The sequence below is a fragment of the Saccostrea echinata genome, unplaced genomic scaffold (genome assembly GCF_033153115.1).
Source record: "Saccostrea echinata isolate AGI-Se365-2 ecotype Australia unplaced genomic scaffold, CSIRO_AGI_Sech_v1 ptg000033l, whole genome shotgun sequence".
NCBI lineage: Eukaryota > Metazoa > Mollusca > Bivalvia > Ostreida > Ostreidae > Saccostrea > Saccostrea echinata.
The window spans coordinates 77927-92543 of NW_026889782.1; the positions used below are offsets into that span (position 1 = coordinate 77927).

General features: G+C 38.2%; 2 protein-coding genes across 2 annotated transcripts; both read right to left on the bottom strand.

The window, feature by feature from the left end:
• Nucleotides 1-9169: 9169 nt before the first annotated feature.
• LOC133199214 (uncharacterized protein F54H12.2-like) lies at nt 9170-10504 on the bottom strand. The gene has a single exon (XM_061335055.1). The coding sequence runs from the start codon at nt 10502-10504 to the stop codon at nt 9170-9172; it is 1335 nt and encodes a 444-aa protein (XP_061191039.1).
• A 2404-nt stretch (nt 10505-12908) lies between these two features.
• On the bottom strand, nt 12909-13892 carry LOC133198554 (uncharacterized). The gene has a single exon (XM_061334632.1). The coding sequence runs from the start codon at nt 13890-13892 to the stop codon at nt 12909-12911; it is 984 nt and encodes a 327-aa protein (XP_061190616.1).
• Nucleotides 13893-14617: the final 725 nt, after the last annotated feature.

A 14617-nucleotide genomic window follows, 5' to 3' on the forward strand; every position in this document is an offset into this window, starting at 1 on the left:
ACGAGTGCCCAGTCAGGGGGTGGGGAGAGTTCCGATTCTGGGGACCCTTTAGAAAAACCCTATTACATCTGGAAGAGAGATACTCGAACGTTTAAGAAAAACTTGGCCCGCGACACAACGTTCAAGGTGAAATTTAACGAGCAATGGCGGGGGGATAAATTGATAAATATCCAAAACAAATTACATGAGATGTTCGACGACTTGTTGTCGCAGGCCAAGGGTCATGATGCGGATTTGGGAAGGGTGGTCCTAAGTCATCCGAGTTTAAACAATCCTATCGTCGTGCCGCTGCAGTCCTGGGAAAAATTGAATGCAGATGTCGTCATGTCTGAGATCACCAAGGTACTCAATTCGAATGAAAGCTTACCCGTAGATGAAAACCTGCTAGTCACCATCGGGTCCATTGACTTACCTAAAGGGGGAGGTAACCCTAGAAAGTTACCTATTACAACTCTTTTCGGTCCTAAAAATAGTATAGAAAGGAAAAAATCACTTTTTCACGTTCAAAATAATGACAATTTATGTATGGCCATTTCCATCGGTCTGTGTTTTCTAAAAACGTGTAAGAAAGTAGATACGGAAACATGGAACAATTTAGTGAGGAATGATCCTGGAACGATGCTAGATCACGCCCTCAAACACCGCACTATTTCTCAAACATATTATGACAATATCTTGAAAACGTCGAGACAAAAAATGCAAACGGAGCTGGCCATGGGGCTATGTGAAAAAGCCGGTGTGCCCAATGACAGGTATTTAGGTCTGAATGATATCGAACCTTTTGAAAATTTACTTGATGTATCGATCAACGTCGTGTCCTCTGCCGTTGGAAACAAATTTGTCAGGGTCACAGAGGATCAGGGTAAGCCTCGTCTCTATTTGTATCACGTGGATTCGGAACAGGAAAAACACTGGCATGGAATTGCTAGGATACAAGGATTTTTTAAGGCGTCGTATTTTTGCCATACTTGTTTAAAACCGTATAAAAATAAATCCAAACACTCTTGTGCCACCTCTTGTGAAGTATGTTTACACGACAACTGCCCAGAAACAGACGTCCAAATGGGTTGTCGTTCCTGTGGTCGGATCTGTCGGTCTTGGACGTGTTTTAAGAGACATAAACAACAAAGAGTTGTCAAGAAAGAAAGTTATCCCCCCGCCTGTGACGTGTTTTACCAATGCAAAAATTGTAGAGTCACTCTGGAACGTGCTAAGCGCTCTCCCGATTTACATATTTGTCAAGAGTGGCAGTGCCCCAACTGTCGAGAATATCAAACGGGGGAACACAATTGTTATCAGAAATCGCATACGTCTGATATAGAAAAGAGAAACAAGAAATTTATGTTCTACGATTTTGAGACTCGTCAAGATGACATTTTTCATTGCGACAAAGGATACAGACCGTCTTGCATCAGATGTCGCCATTGTGTTAAGGAGGAACGCCAGTGCCCTAACTGCAGACTCTGTCAGAACTGTCGTGATCCGTCCTGCGGTCTACAACAACACAAAGTCAACTTTGCCGTACTACAAACCACTTGTCACAAATGCGAAAAAGAGGAACTAGTGGACGGTGCTACCTGTCATCATTGTGGAACACGATGTGGAAAATGTTCCCGGACCCGAAAAGGAGAATATTTGTATTCCCCTTGTACCGACACTTGTGGGAAAAGGGAACTCGTGTTTTCTGGTGACAGCGCCGCCGAGCAGTTTTGTGCTTACGTCACCAGTAAACACTGCAGAGACTCGATTTTAGTTGCACACAATGCCAAAAGTTTTGACTTGTACCCCGTTTTAGAAGTTCTCATCGAACGACACTCCATTCGACCTAGCAAGATCATATACAATGGTTCCAAAATCATGTACATAAACATTGCCCAAAAACTGAATTTAACTTTTGTGGATTCCCTCAATTTCCTTCCCATGAAACTAGCTAAAATACCAGAAGCTTTTGGTCTACAGGAACTCTGCAAAGGTTACTTTCCGCATTTTTTTAACACCAAAGCCCATCAAAATTATGTGGGGCCATATCCAGAATTAAAATATTATGGATACGATGCCATGTCGACTGGGGAGCGGAAAAAGCTTGCAGAATGGCACGCAACGAAACAGAACGAAAGCTTTAATTTTCGAGAAGAAATGTTGCAATATTGTCGCTCGGACGTTGATATACTGAGACGGGGCTGTCTGGAATTTAGAAAATTAATGATTAAGGTGACGACCATCAAAGAACACATTACACAAGCAGACGGAACCGTCAAGAAAAGAACCACGTTTGGAATCGACCCATTTGATTATGTCACCATTGCAAGCGTGTGCATGGGGATATTCAAATCTCTATTTTTGAAAGGAAAGTACAAGATAGAAATCACCAAAGACGGGGAATGTTCTTGGTATGATGTCCATACGCTTGAGGGTATAGAAGTGGTCAAAATCGATGATTCGTGGACGTCATTAGTTGACTTAAGAAAGGACGAAAATATACAGATAGGAAGACGACATTTCAAGAGTCCCATAGCAGTAGTGCCCTCTCAAGGTTATACGAAACGCGACAATTACAGCAAGATTTCCATTCAGTGGTTAGAATGGTTGATGGAAAAAAGCCGTCAACGGGGAAATCCCATTAGCATTTCTCACGCTCTCAACGGAGGTGAATATCAAGTCCAAGGCACCAATTATAGATGTGACGGATTTGTTCAGACTCCCAACGGAAAAGGAACCATTTACGAATTTTATGGTAAGACCTGGCAATATAGTTCTGTTTTTATATCTAACATTTACCCCCTTTCCCCCCCTAAACTGGAAGGGGGGGGGGGGGGCGGCGGCGGCGGCGTACCTGGCTTCGGGGCCACCAACATATAAAAATCTCAGCTCAAATCTCAGCCTCAAATCTTAGATTTCTGCCTCACCTGAGATTTTCCTAAAACACCGTGCCACCAACATTTCTGAGATTCGTCTCACGTAAGCTGAGATTTGAGAAAAATCTTAGACTTATTCTTGTTGTTATATGCGACCTTTTTTCTTATAATGCACGAAGCTGTTGAATCAATGATTGAATTTACCTTTCAGTTAGTTGTTTATGCAATATTTTGGTGTATAATCGCGAAAATACACATTCTACACTACCTTCGTCTTTTATTTGCTGTTTTGAGTCACTCAACGGAAAGGATTCCATTACGATCTTTGCGACAATAAATATTCACCGAGTCCCCGTAAAATATAATCCCTATAGAAGAATAACACAAAACATATCCAAACTTTATAGTCTTGGTTCGTCTGTCTACATAAACACACAAAAATATACACCGAGGCGTCACTTCCGCCATTGTGACGTTACGTGTCGAAAGATTACAAAGAGTAGATAGGCGGATCAAGACCATAATATATACAGGCCGATTACACATTTTTTTCTTTTATTTTGTTTTGTACACTGTCAGATATATCTATTACATTTTACTCTCCATAGCAAAAATGTTTTAAATATAGGGAGTTTTTGTCCCTATTTAGAATAATTTTAAAAAATCATTTTAAGCGATCAAAGAAAATAAATTTTACCGCCGAAATGATGATTTTAATACTGCAAACTCGGCAAAAACAGTAATTAAGAAAACACCGAGTATTTTTTTTCTAGCTGATTAAATGCTAATTTTCTCACATGATAATTTTCTTGAGTGTTCCGTAAAATTCGTGCATAAGTTGCGACAGAAAAAATGTCAGTCAAGGGCGAGTAACATAATTACAATTCAATTCAATATACATGTATGCTTGGTTTTAAGTGAACCCAATTTATCAAGAAAATTTCGATATAAATTATTTAATGTCAGGTTATTTCAGGTATACACACCCCTTCCCCCGAAAAAACAAAAAACCTGAATTGAACTACGGACATGTATGTAGGGACGAGGCTAAATAACACATCACATTTTCCACGATCCCTTGTGAGAAAATGTCACAGGAAAAATATTCTTCTTTTCAGGTATAAAATAAATAATAATTATAAATTTCAGATATAATAAGAACGAATATAGTGAGCAATATTCGTTGTTACACTGGAAACCTAAATCAATCTAATAATCACTTATCAAGTGACGATTAAGTTATTAATTCCTATGAAAAGTCTCACGGCGTAATCATGTACTATTTGAAACTTAGGACCATACTTGTTTTTTTTTTAATCTCAAAATGTAACTGGTCGTATTAAAAAAAAGTCAGGCTTATTCTTACAAATAATATAAACGGTCAGGGATATTTGTGTGCGATGCATAGCGAGTATAAAGCAGATGCCCATACGCGGATCTAGAGGGAGGAGGTTGTCGCCCCCCCCCCCCCCCGGAATTTGCAAAGTTATTAAAAGTATATATTGAATCAAATAAAAATTGATTTTGGACACCACCCCTCCCCCCATTGAAAACGTGAACCCCACCACTACCATAACGAAATAGGTTTTTCACGTTTGTGAAACGGATTTTTTTTTCTTTTCAAGAAATTTTCGCGGTTTGATACTTTTGGGAAATCAGTTTTACTTGTCAAGAAATTTCTGGGTTGGATTTTCTTTTTTGACTTGGATGACCCCCCCCCCTCCCCCCCCCCTCCCCCCCCCCCCCCACTGGAAAGAATCACTGGATCCCTACTCTCAATTAAGAATTTTATAGATTTAGTGAAGATCCAAATTAGACAGATTGCTTTCATCAGTGATTAATAAATGGTGATTTATGAATAAATAGAATATTTTTACACAGAAATTTAGACAATTTTTTTTTAAATATTTGCGTATAATTTACAGATCAGGTACGTATATTGTACAAGTAAAAAATAACAACCGGAGAAAGAACAAAGAAGAGGTCGTGGAGATTAATATTACCTAATCATATTTTCTTTTCTGATATACATGTATATACAATGTGAATTAATAAATTTGCCTAACCATGAGTAGCACACTAAAATATGAATTTAATTAATAAATGAAAATAATTCTTGCATGAATGAAGATATACGTTATGTAAAACATGTCACAAGAATATTGATTTTATTCCTTATTTTTTTTTTCTTTTGATATAGTTTCAAGTGCATTGTTTCATTGCGTGGACAATATTATGAGATTATGAGATTTTTTACATGTGCGTAAGACCCCCCCCCCCCTTTCTTAAAAACGTATGATCTTGGTTTGGGAGAAATAAACATGCTCTCTGTGTTTGCACGTTAATTTCATGTATTCATTGATTAACGTGTGCACTGTCATAATATTTGCAACCATTTTACCATAAAATAATTCTGTGAGATTTTATTTGAGACTACTATGTACCAATCTCAAGATTTTTTGAGAAATCTCAGATTTTTTTCTCAGCTGAGTCAGAAAAAATGTTGGTGGCACGCACGTTTCAGAGAAATCTCAGATTTGAGAAAAATCTCAGATTTAAGAAAAAACTCAAAAGATAAGTCTGAGTTTCAGAAAATATTTCATTGGTGGCACAGTTTGGTGAGAAAAACTCAAATTTTCTGAGAAATCTCAGATTTGAGAAAATCTCAGCGTTGGTGGCCCCGAAGCCTGGACTTAACCACGAATACATGTTATTAAATTTGTTTTTTTTTTGTATCTCTAAACTAGGTTGTGTGTTCCACGGTTGTCCCTCCTGTTTCCCAGAAGACCGAAATTTCATCAAACATCCGTCCACCAATCAAACAATCAAAGAATTATACGATATGACAATAAACAGAGAAAAAGAACTTAAACATCTGGGATACAACTTGATTACCATTTGGGAGCATCAGTTTAAATATCAACTGGACAAGAATGCGGCATTACAACAATTCGTGTGGACCCTAGATCTCCAAGACCGACTCGACCCACGTGACAGTTTTTTTGGTGGCAGAACCAATGCCATCAAACTACATTACAAAGCTGCAGAAGACGAAACCATACAGTACTTCGACTTTACCAGTCTCTATCCATGGACCAACAAATACTGTCGCTACCCCGTTGGCCATCCTACCATTGTTACGGACAATTTCCAGGACTTGTCACAGTACTTTGGACTTGCCAAAATTAAAATTCTCCCCCCTAGAAAACTTTATCATCCTGTACTTCCTTATAATTCGAATGGAAAATTAAAGTTTCCACTGTGTCGCACATGTGCGGACAGTGAAAATCAAAATGCATGTACATGTTCTGAAGAAGACAGAACCATCACGGGCACGTGGTGTACTCCCGAAATTCAAACGGCAACGTCTAAAGGATACAAAATTTTAAACATTTATGAGGTCTATCATTTTACCGAATCGTCAAAATACGACGTCGAGTCGTGTGAGGGAGGATTGTTTGCTCAATATGTAAATATGTTCTTAAAAATCAAACAGGAGGCTTCGGGATTTCCAGCCGAATGCGTTACAGAAGAAGATAAATGGAAATACATCAGGGAATACAAAGAGAAAGAAGGCATACAATTAGACTATAACAAAATTAAAAAAAAATCCCGGTTTGCGATGTTTAGCAAAACTCTGTTTAAATAGTTTTTGGGGTAAATTTGGTCAAAGGTTAGGCATGCAACAGTCTATGTTTATTCACGAAGCAGAAGCCGAAAAATTTTTTCAGATGCTTTCAGATCCAACAAAAGTACCACACAATTTTCACATTGTTTCAAGAGACATACTCCATTTAGAGTGGAGTAACAACCCTTTGTTTACTCAATTCGATAACAAAACCAATATATTCTTAGCCTCTTTTACCACCATGTGGGCTCGACTGAAACTATACAGTGTTCTTGACAAATTAAACGAGAATGTTTTGTATTTTGATACAGACAGTGTTATTTTTAAGGCTAAAAAGTCGGACGACTTAAGTTATCTACCCATTGGTAATTACTTGGGAGAGTTAACTAACGAGATCGCCCCACAAGATGGTTACATTGTTGAATTTGTGTCGGGGGGTCCTAAGAATTATGCTTATCGTACGTTGTCGGGGAAAGAAGAATGTAAAGTTAAGGGATTAACACTGAACTGGGCCAACTCAAAACTGATCAATTTCGATGCCATTAAGTCCATCATCTGCACCTCACACGACCGACAAATCGAAATTGTCAACCCCTGTAAAATATCGAGAGACAGTAGAAAGAGGAAATTGCTAAACAGAGTAGAAACTAAAAATTATAAAATGGTGTACACCAAAAGGAGAATTCTTCCCAACTTAGACACGTTGCCCTTTGGATTTTAATTGTGAAAAAAAAGTTCTTAATGTTTTTATCTTTTTATTGAATGACATTTACAAATAAATGATCAACATTACACTTTTGTTCATTGTTATAACATTGTTAATAGGTAAGCCAGGGAATTTTTTTCTTCTTCCGTCGAACATTAATGATTCCAGGAGGTCTTCCGACTTTTTTCTTACTGACATAACCAGTTCCAGTTTGTAACAGGTGGGTGTCATCCACTTGGTCGCCGCAATTCTGGCTTCGATCTTCGGGGGTTTGCTTCGAGGTCTGGACGGTCTCGGATATAGCTTGAGTCGAGTGATCCTTGGCATAGTCCAATTTTTGAAGTAAATGTTCATATTTCAGTTTCGGCACAAGTATCATTTCCCTCGCCATTTTCTTTGAAAATGTTGCACAATAGGTGTTATTAAAAGTGATATTAAAGAAGTATGTTTGAGTAATATCCGACGTTTCTCTCGGTTGCTGACTTCTCTGGATCCCAGAGATCGAATGTGTGATTCGTAAGGTTTCAGTTGGTTTATATACTTTTTAGGCAAAGGATAAGTCCCCGTATAAATGTTAAGTGCTATTTCACTAAGCACATCATACTGTTCACTGGTCAAGGCTTTAACGAGTACTTTTTGCTGTGCACTGTCAGCATACAAGAGAAATTTTAAAAAAGCCTCGTGTTTCTTCACCGTTTACTTCATGTTTAAATAATGAGTAGAGAAAACAAAATCATTCTTATTTATATAGGTTGGTAAATGATCATCTCCTCACCCGGGAGGATACGAGACCTTAGTTGATACTCTCTGTTTTGTGTTGGTTCTAAACAAACATGCAAGTAACCGAAATTTGGTCGAGTTGCGGATTCGTATGCCGCTTTGAAAAAGGGGACCTGTCCTGGTAATATCTGAGATCCAAAAGTGATGATCTGTCTAGAATCACGGTAATTCTTAAACAAAATGATATTGAGGCAGTTCAATGAAATGGTCCTTGCATATTTTCCCGGAGGATATAGGTTCTGGGACAACATCACTGTGGTCACGTTTCTGTGATGAGATGTCACCGTGAACAGATGTACACAGTCCTGAGATTGTGCAACTTGTAACATGAGATCATCCAGTATCAGTATGGTGTGATCCATACCCTCGGTGTACTGTTCTATGTCTTCTTTAGAAGGCAATCCTTGGTGTAATGATAAGTTTGGTATCGTCTGCACCATTTCCTCAAACATAGGTTGATGTTCAGAATAAGCATACACTATTCTATCCACAGGTATGGAAAACATACCATTAGCGTTTTGTAAAAGTTTTTTAGTAAAATGCGTTTTTCCGCTTTGTGTACTACCACATATTAAAATGGTGGTAGGTGCAGAAAAAGGTAGCAAGGAACGGCTGTTCCACCATTTATTCATACTCTCTGTTTCCATGTTTCTCAGTCGCCAGACTTTTTCAAAATGAAGTTAGGTGCTATGTCACACACATATAAATATTTATTCAATTATAAAATAACTCCTGTATATACTTTTCATGATTTTTAATGATACATAAAATATTCATGCATAAAACTTTTTACAAAACCATCATTAGATTGAATGTCATTAGAAAATAAATCATACACATGACTGAACGAGTTTTTTAAACACAATCTTGCAATTAGAAATACTAATACATAAAGTCCACATAAGTCGGAATTACGAGGTTGAAGTCGAATGGATTTGAAACGACAATCAACACTGTTCATTTTCACAAAGTTTTGTATATCTTGACTGTAATCAGCTGGGGATTTTCCAAGGCTGTCGAAGAACTCTGCTTGCAATGGACTGTACACGATGATTGTCACCCAGTGTTCTCCGGGTAATGGTAAAGGTTGTGTATTGACGATAAAGGCGCTTGGAAATTCTGTAACCCTTTGAGGCAATATATTACTAGCAAATACACCTTTGACGTAACGTCTTAAGCATGGATTTGTCTTCACCATATTTAAAAGATGCGTTGAATTCTTGGTTGAATGTAGTTAATGTCACGTGATTTGTCAACCTCAAGTAGGGATGAAAAAGTTGCAAATACAATGGCATTGACAGCTTTGGTTGTTGCTTGTTTGAATTTCAATTCCAGTCTGGTGTTTCCCCTACAAATCAGGTTTAAATACTCTTCTCCAAATCCACAAGGATCTATCGTAAACACAAAAAGTGAGTATCCATTTCCAAAATTATCACGAGAGATAATCAGTCCAGCATCGTTGTTCCATTTCCCAGAGGCTTCAAATAAACGAGCATAGGCGGCTGAATAATGTCCTGCCGTAAAGTCCGTCTTCAGTGGTCTTCCAGGTACGCTTTCTCCGTTGACGTATATCCCGATATCTGTTAATCCCATATGCTCGAAATTAAAGGGGTTGGCTGTGTAATCCCCATTCACAGCTTTCTGGTCCACCAGAGCCACCACGATTCGATCGGGTACTGCCTGTGGAAATATATTGTCCCAGTAAAACTCGGTAGATCCTTTGGGTATGGTATTCATTTTTAGTTCATTTCTTGATATGGTATACTTTACAGGGGTGGATTCGATCTGTTTACTATGGTTCAGCAGAACACCTGGATCAACACGTACTTTGGCCACTTTATACACGACGTCTTGTAATTCTAACTTGTAGGCTGGTGTAGAAGCGGCAGACATGATGACAAAAGGGGCACTGGATCTAAAGAGTTTGATGTAGATGTCTACTCCGTTTATCAAGTATTTATCTATATCAAAGATATCTTCCATCAGGTTCCCTTCCAGCTCAAAGACTTTACTTTCCTGAGTGTAACCATACCGCAGGACCAGACCGGCATTGCCTCCATTGTATGCATTACCGTCGGCAAGATTTCCCTCGTCTTTAAAGAACAGCTCAGATTGTTTTTGTGAATTGAGTTCGTCTTTCCCGCTGAACAAAATTGTTTTGAGATAAGCCTTCCACGGGTAGTTATTGGTATTGAAAGAGACCAATTTGTTGTTCAAGTAGACATCCATTTGGGAGAACATGCTTTGTAGAGGTAAGTTCACTACACCAGTTTCTTCGTTTGCTGCCAGTGCCGATCCATCTGCTTTCAGAATTCGGGCTTTTACGTATAGTTTACTTCTTTTTAAATCAATGTATTCTGCTCCTGAGCCTGACACTACGATCTCAATGGGTGTGTCAGACACTCCTATGCTAGAAATTGGTCTTGCTTCTGTAAAATACACTTTCTCGACCGCTACTTGGTTTGTGGGGGATGCAAAAAGAGAGAGTTCCATTGGTTGTGCTATGTCTTTATTATCACTGCTTAAAAATGCCATTTTTACAGCTTGAAGATACTTCTGTAGCTGTCAATATTAAATTCTTTCTTTTTTCTAGACTGTGTTTTCTTGCTTGGCACTCGTCGCTGTTTCTTAACAGACGTCTTTTTCTTTTCTCCGGTGGTCTTTCTTTGTTTGGGTTTAGATGCCTGTTTTCTCCTCGGAGTTTGAGATGTTGTTGGCTTCAATTTCTTTGAAGGAATGACAGAAGATTCTGTACGTGGCCTTTTTATACTTCCCTGCACTTTGACAAATGGAGCTCCCTCTTTTACATCCTTGGCATGTTCCACTTTAGCTCTTTCCTCCACGGCAGCTACAGGGGTCACTTGAGTGCTGTTTTCTACTGATTCTAACTGTGAGTGAGGCCTCAGTGGAATGACATAAGACTTGTAACTTCTCACACCTCTCCCAATTTGTTTTGGTTTGTATTTGTAAGGGTTGAATTTTTTCTCTGCCATGTTCTTGTAGAAAGCTTCCCATATTTTGGGATCGCTGATGTAGGTCTGACTATTCATCATAAAACGTAAGGAAACTTTTTGAAATGAAGTGTTACAGTCACCGGTCCGTTTAAAAATGAAACTAAATTTCCTTCTCTGTCCGTTATATATATAGCAATCTGCTGTAATTGGCCAATTTTAACTGGAATGTAATAAGGTAGTGTGTAAGTGATATTTTCTGGTTTCTCTCCCAGGTATATGCGTCTTAGGAGGGGTGCCTCTTTCCCCCCAATAATTGTTTCCTCACAAATATCGCAACACACAAACAATTCTGATTTCTTCTTAGATGAAATCCAGCTCTCTGTAGAAAATTCTGTCAAGGCAACAGTCCAATATCCGTCAAATTGAATCTGTTTATTTAATTGAACTCGGAAGCAATGGGGTTTATTTTCAAAATATTCAGAGCTGTCCGTAGACGTCAATACCATTCGAACGCTCATCTTGAATAGAGAGAAATTGCAGAAAATGGTGGCTTTTATTGTTTTTCGAGAGAACTCTCTGGAATCCATGAATTAAATTTCTTGGGCCATCCTTCCCATTTAACATAAACTTCATTGGTTGTACCACGACGCCTTCTTTTAAGTATTTTCTCCACTCTATAAGAAACATCTTCTGACTTTACGACTTTTTGAAGCTCAGACTCGTAGAAAGTACCTTCTATAGGGTCATCTGCCAAATCTTTTACTTTGTACACAGGTACTTGACCTCTTTTGTATCTTTCACTCACTTTAAAAAACTCTTCTGTCCATTTCTGCTGGTAGTCTCTTTGGAAAGGGTGTTTTAGCTGTGATATTCTGACATTATCTCCAATTTTTAATTTGAAAAAGGGTTTTACTCTTTTTTGCACTTTTTTTTTGCTTGAGTTTTTAGGCTGGTTCAGATCGTTTTTTGCCAGGTCTGGTTTTGTTTTCCCCGACAGATAAGCCGCTAGTCTTATTTCATCGGCATTCTCTTGCTTAACATTGGCTGGAGCATTCCCCCCTAATGATCTGTGAGGTCTATTGTTGTAACTTTTCACCAAGTCTTGCAAGACATTCACAAAGCGGTAAGTTCGGTTCTTCATAAAATAACGATACATTAGGTTCTTCATGGTACGAATAACCCTCTCGGCATAGTTTGCTTTTGTTTCATTTTGAGTGTACATGACGTTTATTCCCTCTTTCTTCAGAAATGTCTTTACCCAACGATTTTTAAATTCACTACCCTTATCTGTTCTAAGGGTCTTAGGTTTTCGTCCTCTTTGGAAAACTGATTTTAAACCGTCAACAATGTTTTGATGATGTTTATTTTTTAAGGGGATTATAAATAAATATCGGCTAAATATGTCAATAAGCACTAATAAGAATTTATAACCATCGTTATGGGATGCGATGTTTGAAACGTCTGCCAAGTCACCATCCCACATAGAATCGATCGTGTTCACTATCACCTTTGAACGCGGAAATTGTTTTACGAATGGGTTTATACAGACTATAAGAATCTTCATTGTTTAAAAACTGTCTTATCCTTCGTCTACCAATCTTGTATTTGCCTTCCTTTTTAACAGCCTGATATAATTTTTCAGGCCCTGCATATGCCCCCGGTTTACCGGGAGTGTAGTAGAGCTCCCTCAAGTAATCCGTGTAGTCTGACATACTGGAACATACTAACGATCTCTCTTCGACAGTAACATTTTATATCATTGTAAAAAAAAATACATCGCACGTTTGGAACTAGTTTATTTTGATATTGTTAGAATAAAATGATAACACAAAAATTCGATGCACAATAAATAATATATATATATATATATATATATATATATATATGTATATATATATATATATATATATATATATATATATATATATATATATATATATATACATATGTTACATTCATATCATTAATTATTTTAGTGTTCATTGTCATTCAAGATCACTCTCGATGGTTTCCATGTCTGGTAAATCACCCGCGTTACATTCCATCGACATGTTGTCTTGTGGGTCGTAGCCAAAGGGGGTACATTCGGGACAGCTTAACATTCCAAGTTGATTTTGATGAGACTCACTGAGCATGCAAAGTTCAACGTCCTTTAGTTCTGGAACATATTCATGCATCTCCTCGATGACATCTCTAAGTCTGACAAATTTGTTTTTGTTCAGAGTAACACCTTTCCTTGTAGGTATAGGTTCTTGAACATTTTCTGGCTTCCAGAAGTGTCTTATGTCCACTGTCGGATAGCCTGGTGATAATGAAACGAACACACCTCCACCAACATGCCACTGTGCTTCTTCATCCTCTTTTCCAGTATTGTCTATGTAGTCTTGAATATCTGGTAAAAGAGATTCAAACTTTAACCAACGGGCTAAAGGAAAGGTAACTCCCTTCTTGGTGGCAATGAAACGACCATGTGATTCTGCGAGGTGACGGATGTGAACGTAAATCTCCCCCTTGAAAGGCATGACGGTGAGGAATAGATCATTAAAGTCGTCCAAACTTATCCTACATCTTGGCTCCTGAGACTGTTGATGATCAGCTTTCTTTGATTCGTTTCTGGAACCTCCTCTTTCTTTAGTACTGACGACTAATGATCTTGCCATGACCAGCTTCTTTTCGTACTCAGACTTTGTGTCATCATCCTTATTCATCAGGAGTCGGGATAAGTCAGCTTGATTGGCTTTCATCAATGCCGTTCTAAGCCCCATAAAAGCTCTCGAACCTCGACGTAAAATGATGCTGATCAATTTCCTGTTTTTGTCATAGCTGGTTTTCTCAGCGTCTATCTGTTGTCTCATTTCATCAGTAATTATGTTTGAGGCGTAAAGATGCCCCGCAACAGGAACAGCCATCATTTTCTTCACCAATGTTGAGTAGTTTGACTTAATCACGTCTTGATGTTTTTGCTCCATCTTTGTTGACGATAAGGATCTCACAAGGAGATTTGCTCAAGACTGATGAAAATTTTCAAAATGTTACAAGTTTATATATGATTTAAGTCACGTGGCTCGTGACTGTAGACTCCCCCATGACGTCAGTGACTGTAGACTCCCCTCATGACGTCAGTGACTGTAGACTCCCCCATGACGTCAGTGACTGTAGACTCCCCTTAGAATGCGACTTTTCTCTAAACTGACTGTAGAAATTTGATGACTGTAAAACACGCTGGCTGTATATTTTGGCATTACAGATCTTTATGGGTGTCCAGGTTTTGTGCATGAGATTGAGTTATTATTTGTAAATGTTTCTCCAGTATAGGACTTAAAATTTTTGATGCATGATTTATTCTTCTTTTAAATCGATATCTGTCCAAAGCCATGGTCATCCATTCTCCCTTCCGATCTTCATAGGGAATAAGGATGATCGTTTTTTTGTCTGAAAATTTCACAGTCTTGTCCATTATCCCTCTTCTTTGACAATTCTACATTTTATTCCTGCAACGCTTTATATATGATTTTGTGCTTTTAAAATAGATCCATCCATATGATCTACAGATGCTTTTAAGTACTGCCACTGTGTTTTACTCAAGGTAATTCCTTCGTTCCCCGGTTTTCCAGACTGAAATCGTCGTATGTCAACCTGTATGGTGTCATTGGCACATATCATGGCATATACTTCGTTGGAGAGTGGGTACCGA

Bases quoted from the DNA above. Each gene is read 5' to 3' on its own strand.
- LOC133199214 (XM_061335055.1), bottom strand. From the start codon at position 10,504: ATGGCATTTTTAAGCAGTGATAATAAAGACATAGCACAACCAATGGAA.
- LOC133198554 (XM_061334632.1), bottom strand. From the start codon at position 13,892: ATGGAGCAAAAACATCAAGACGTGATTAAGTCAAACTACTCAACATTG.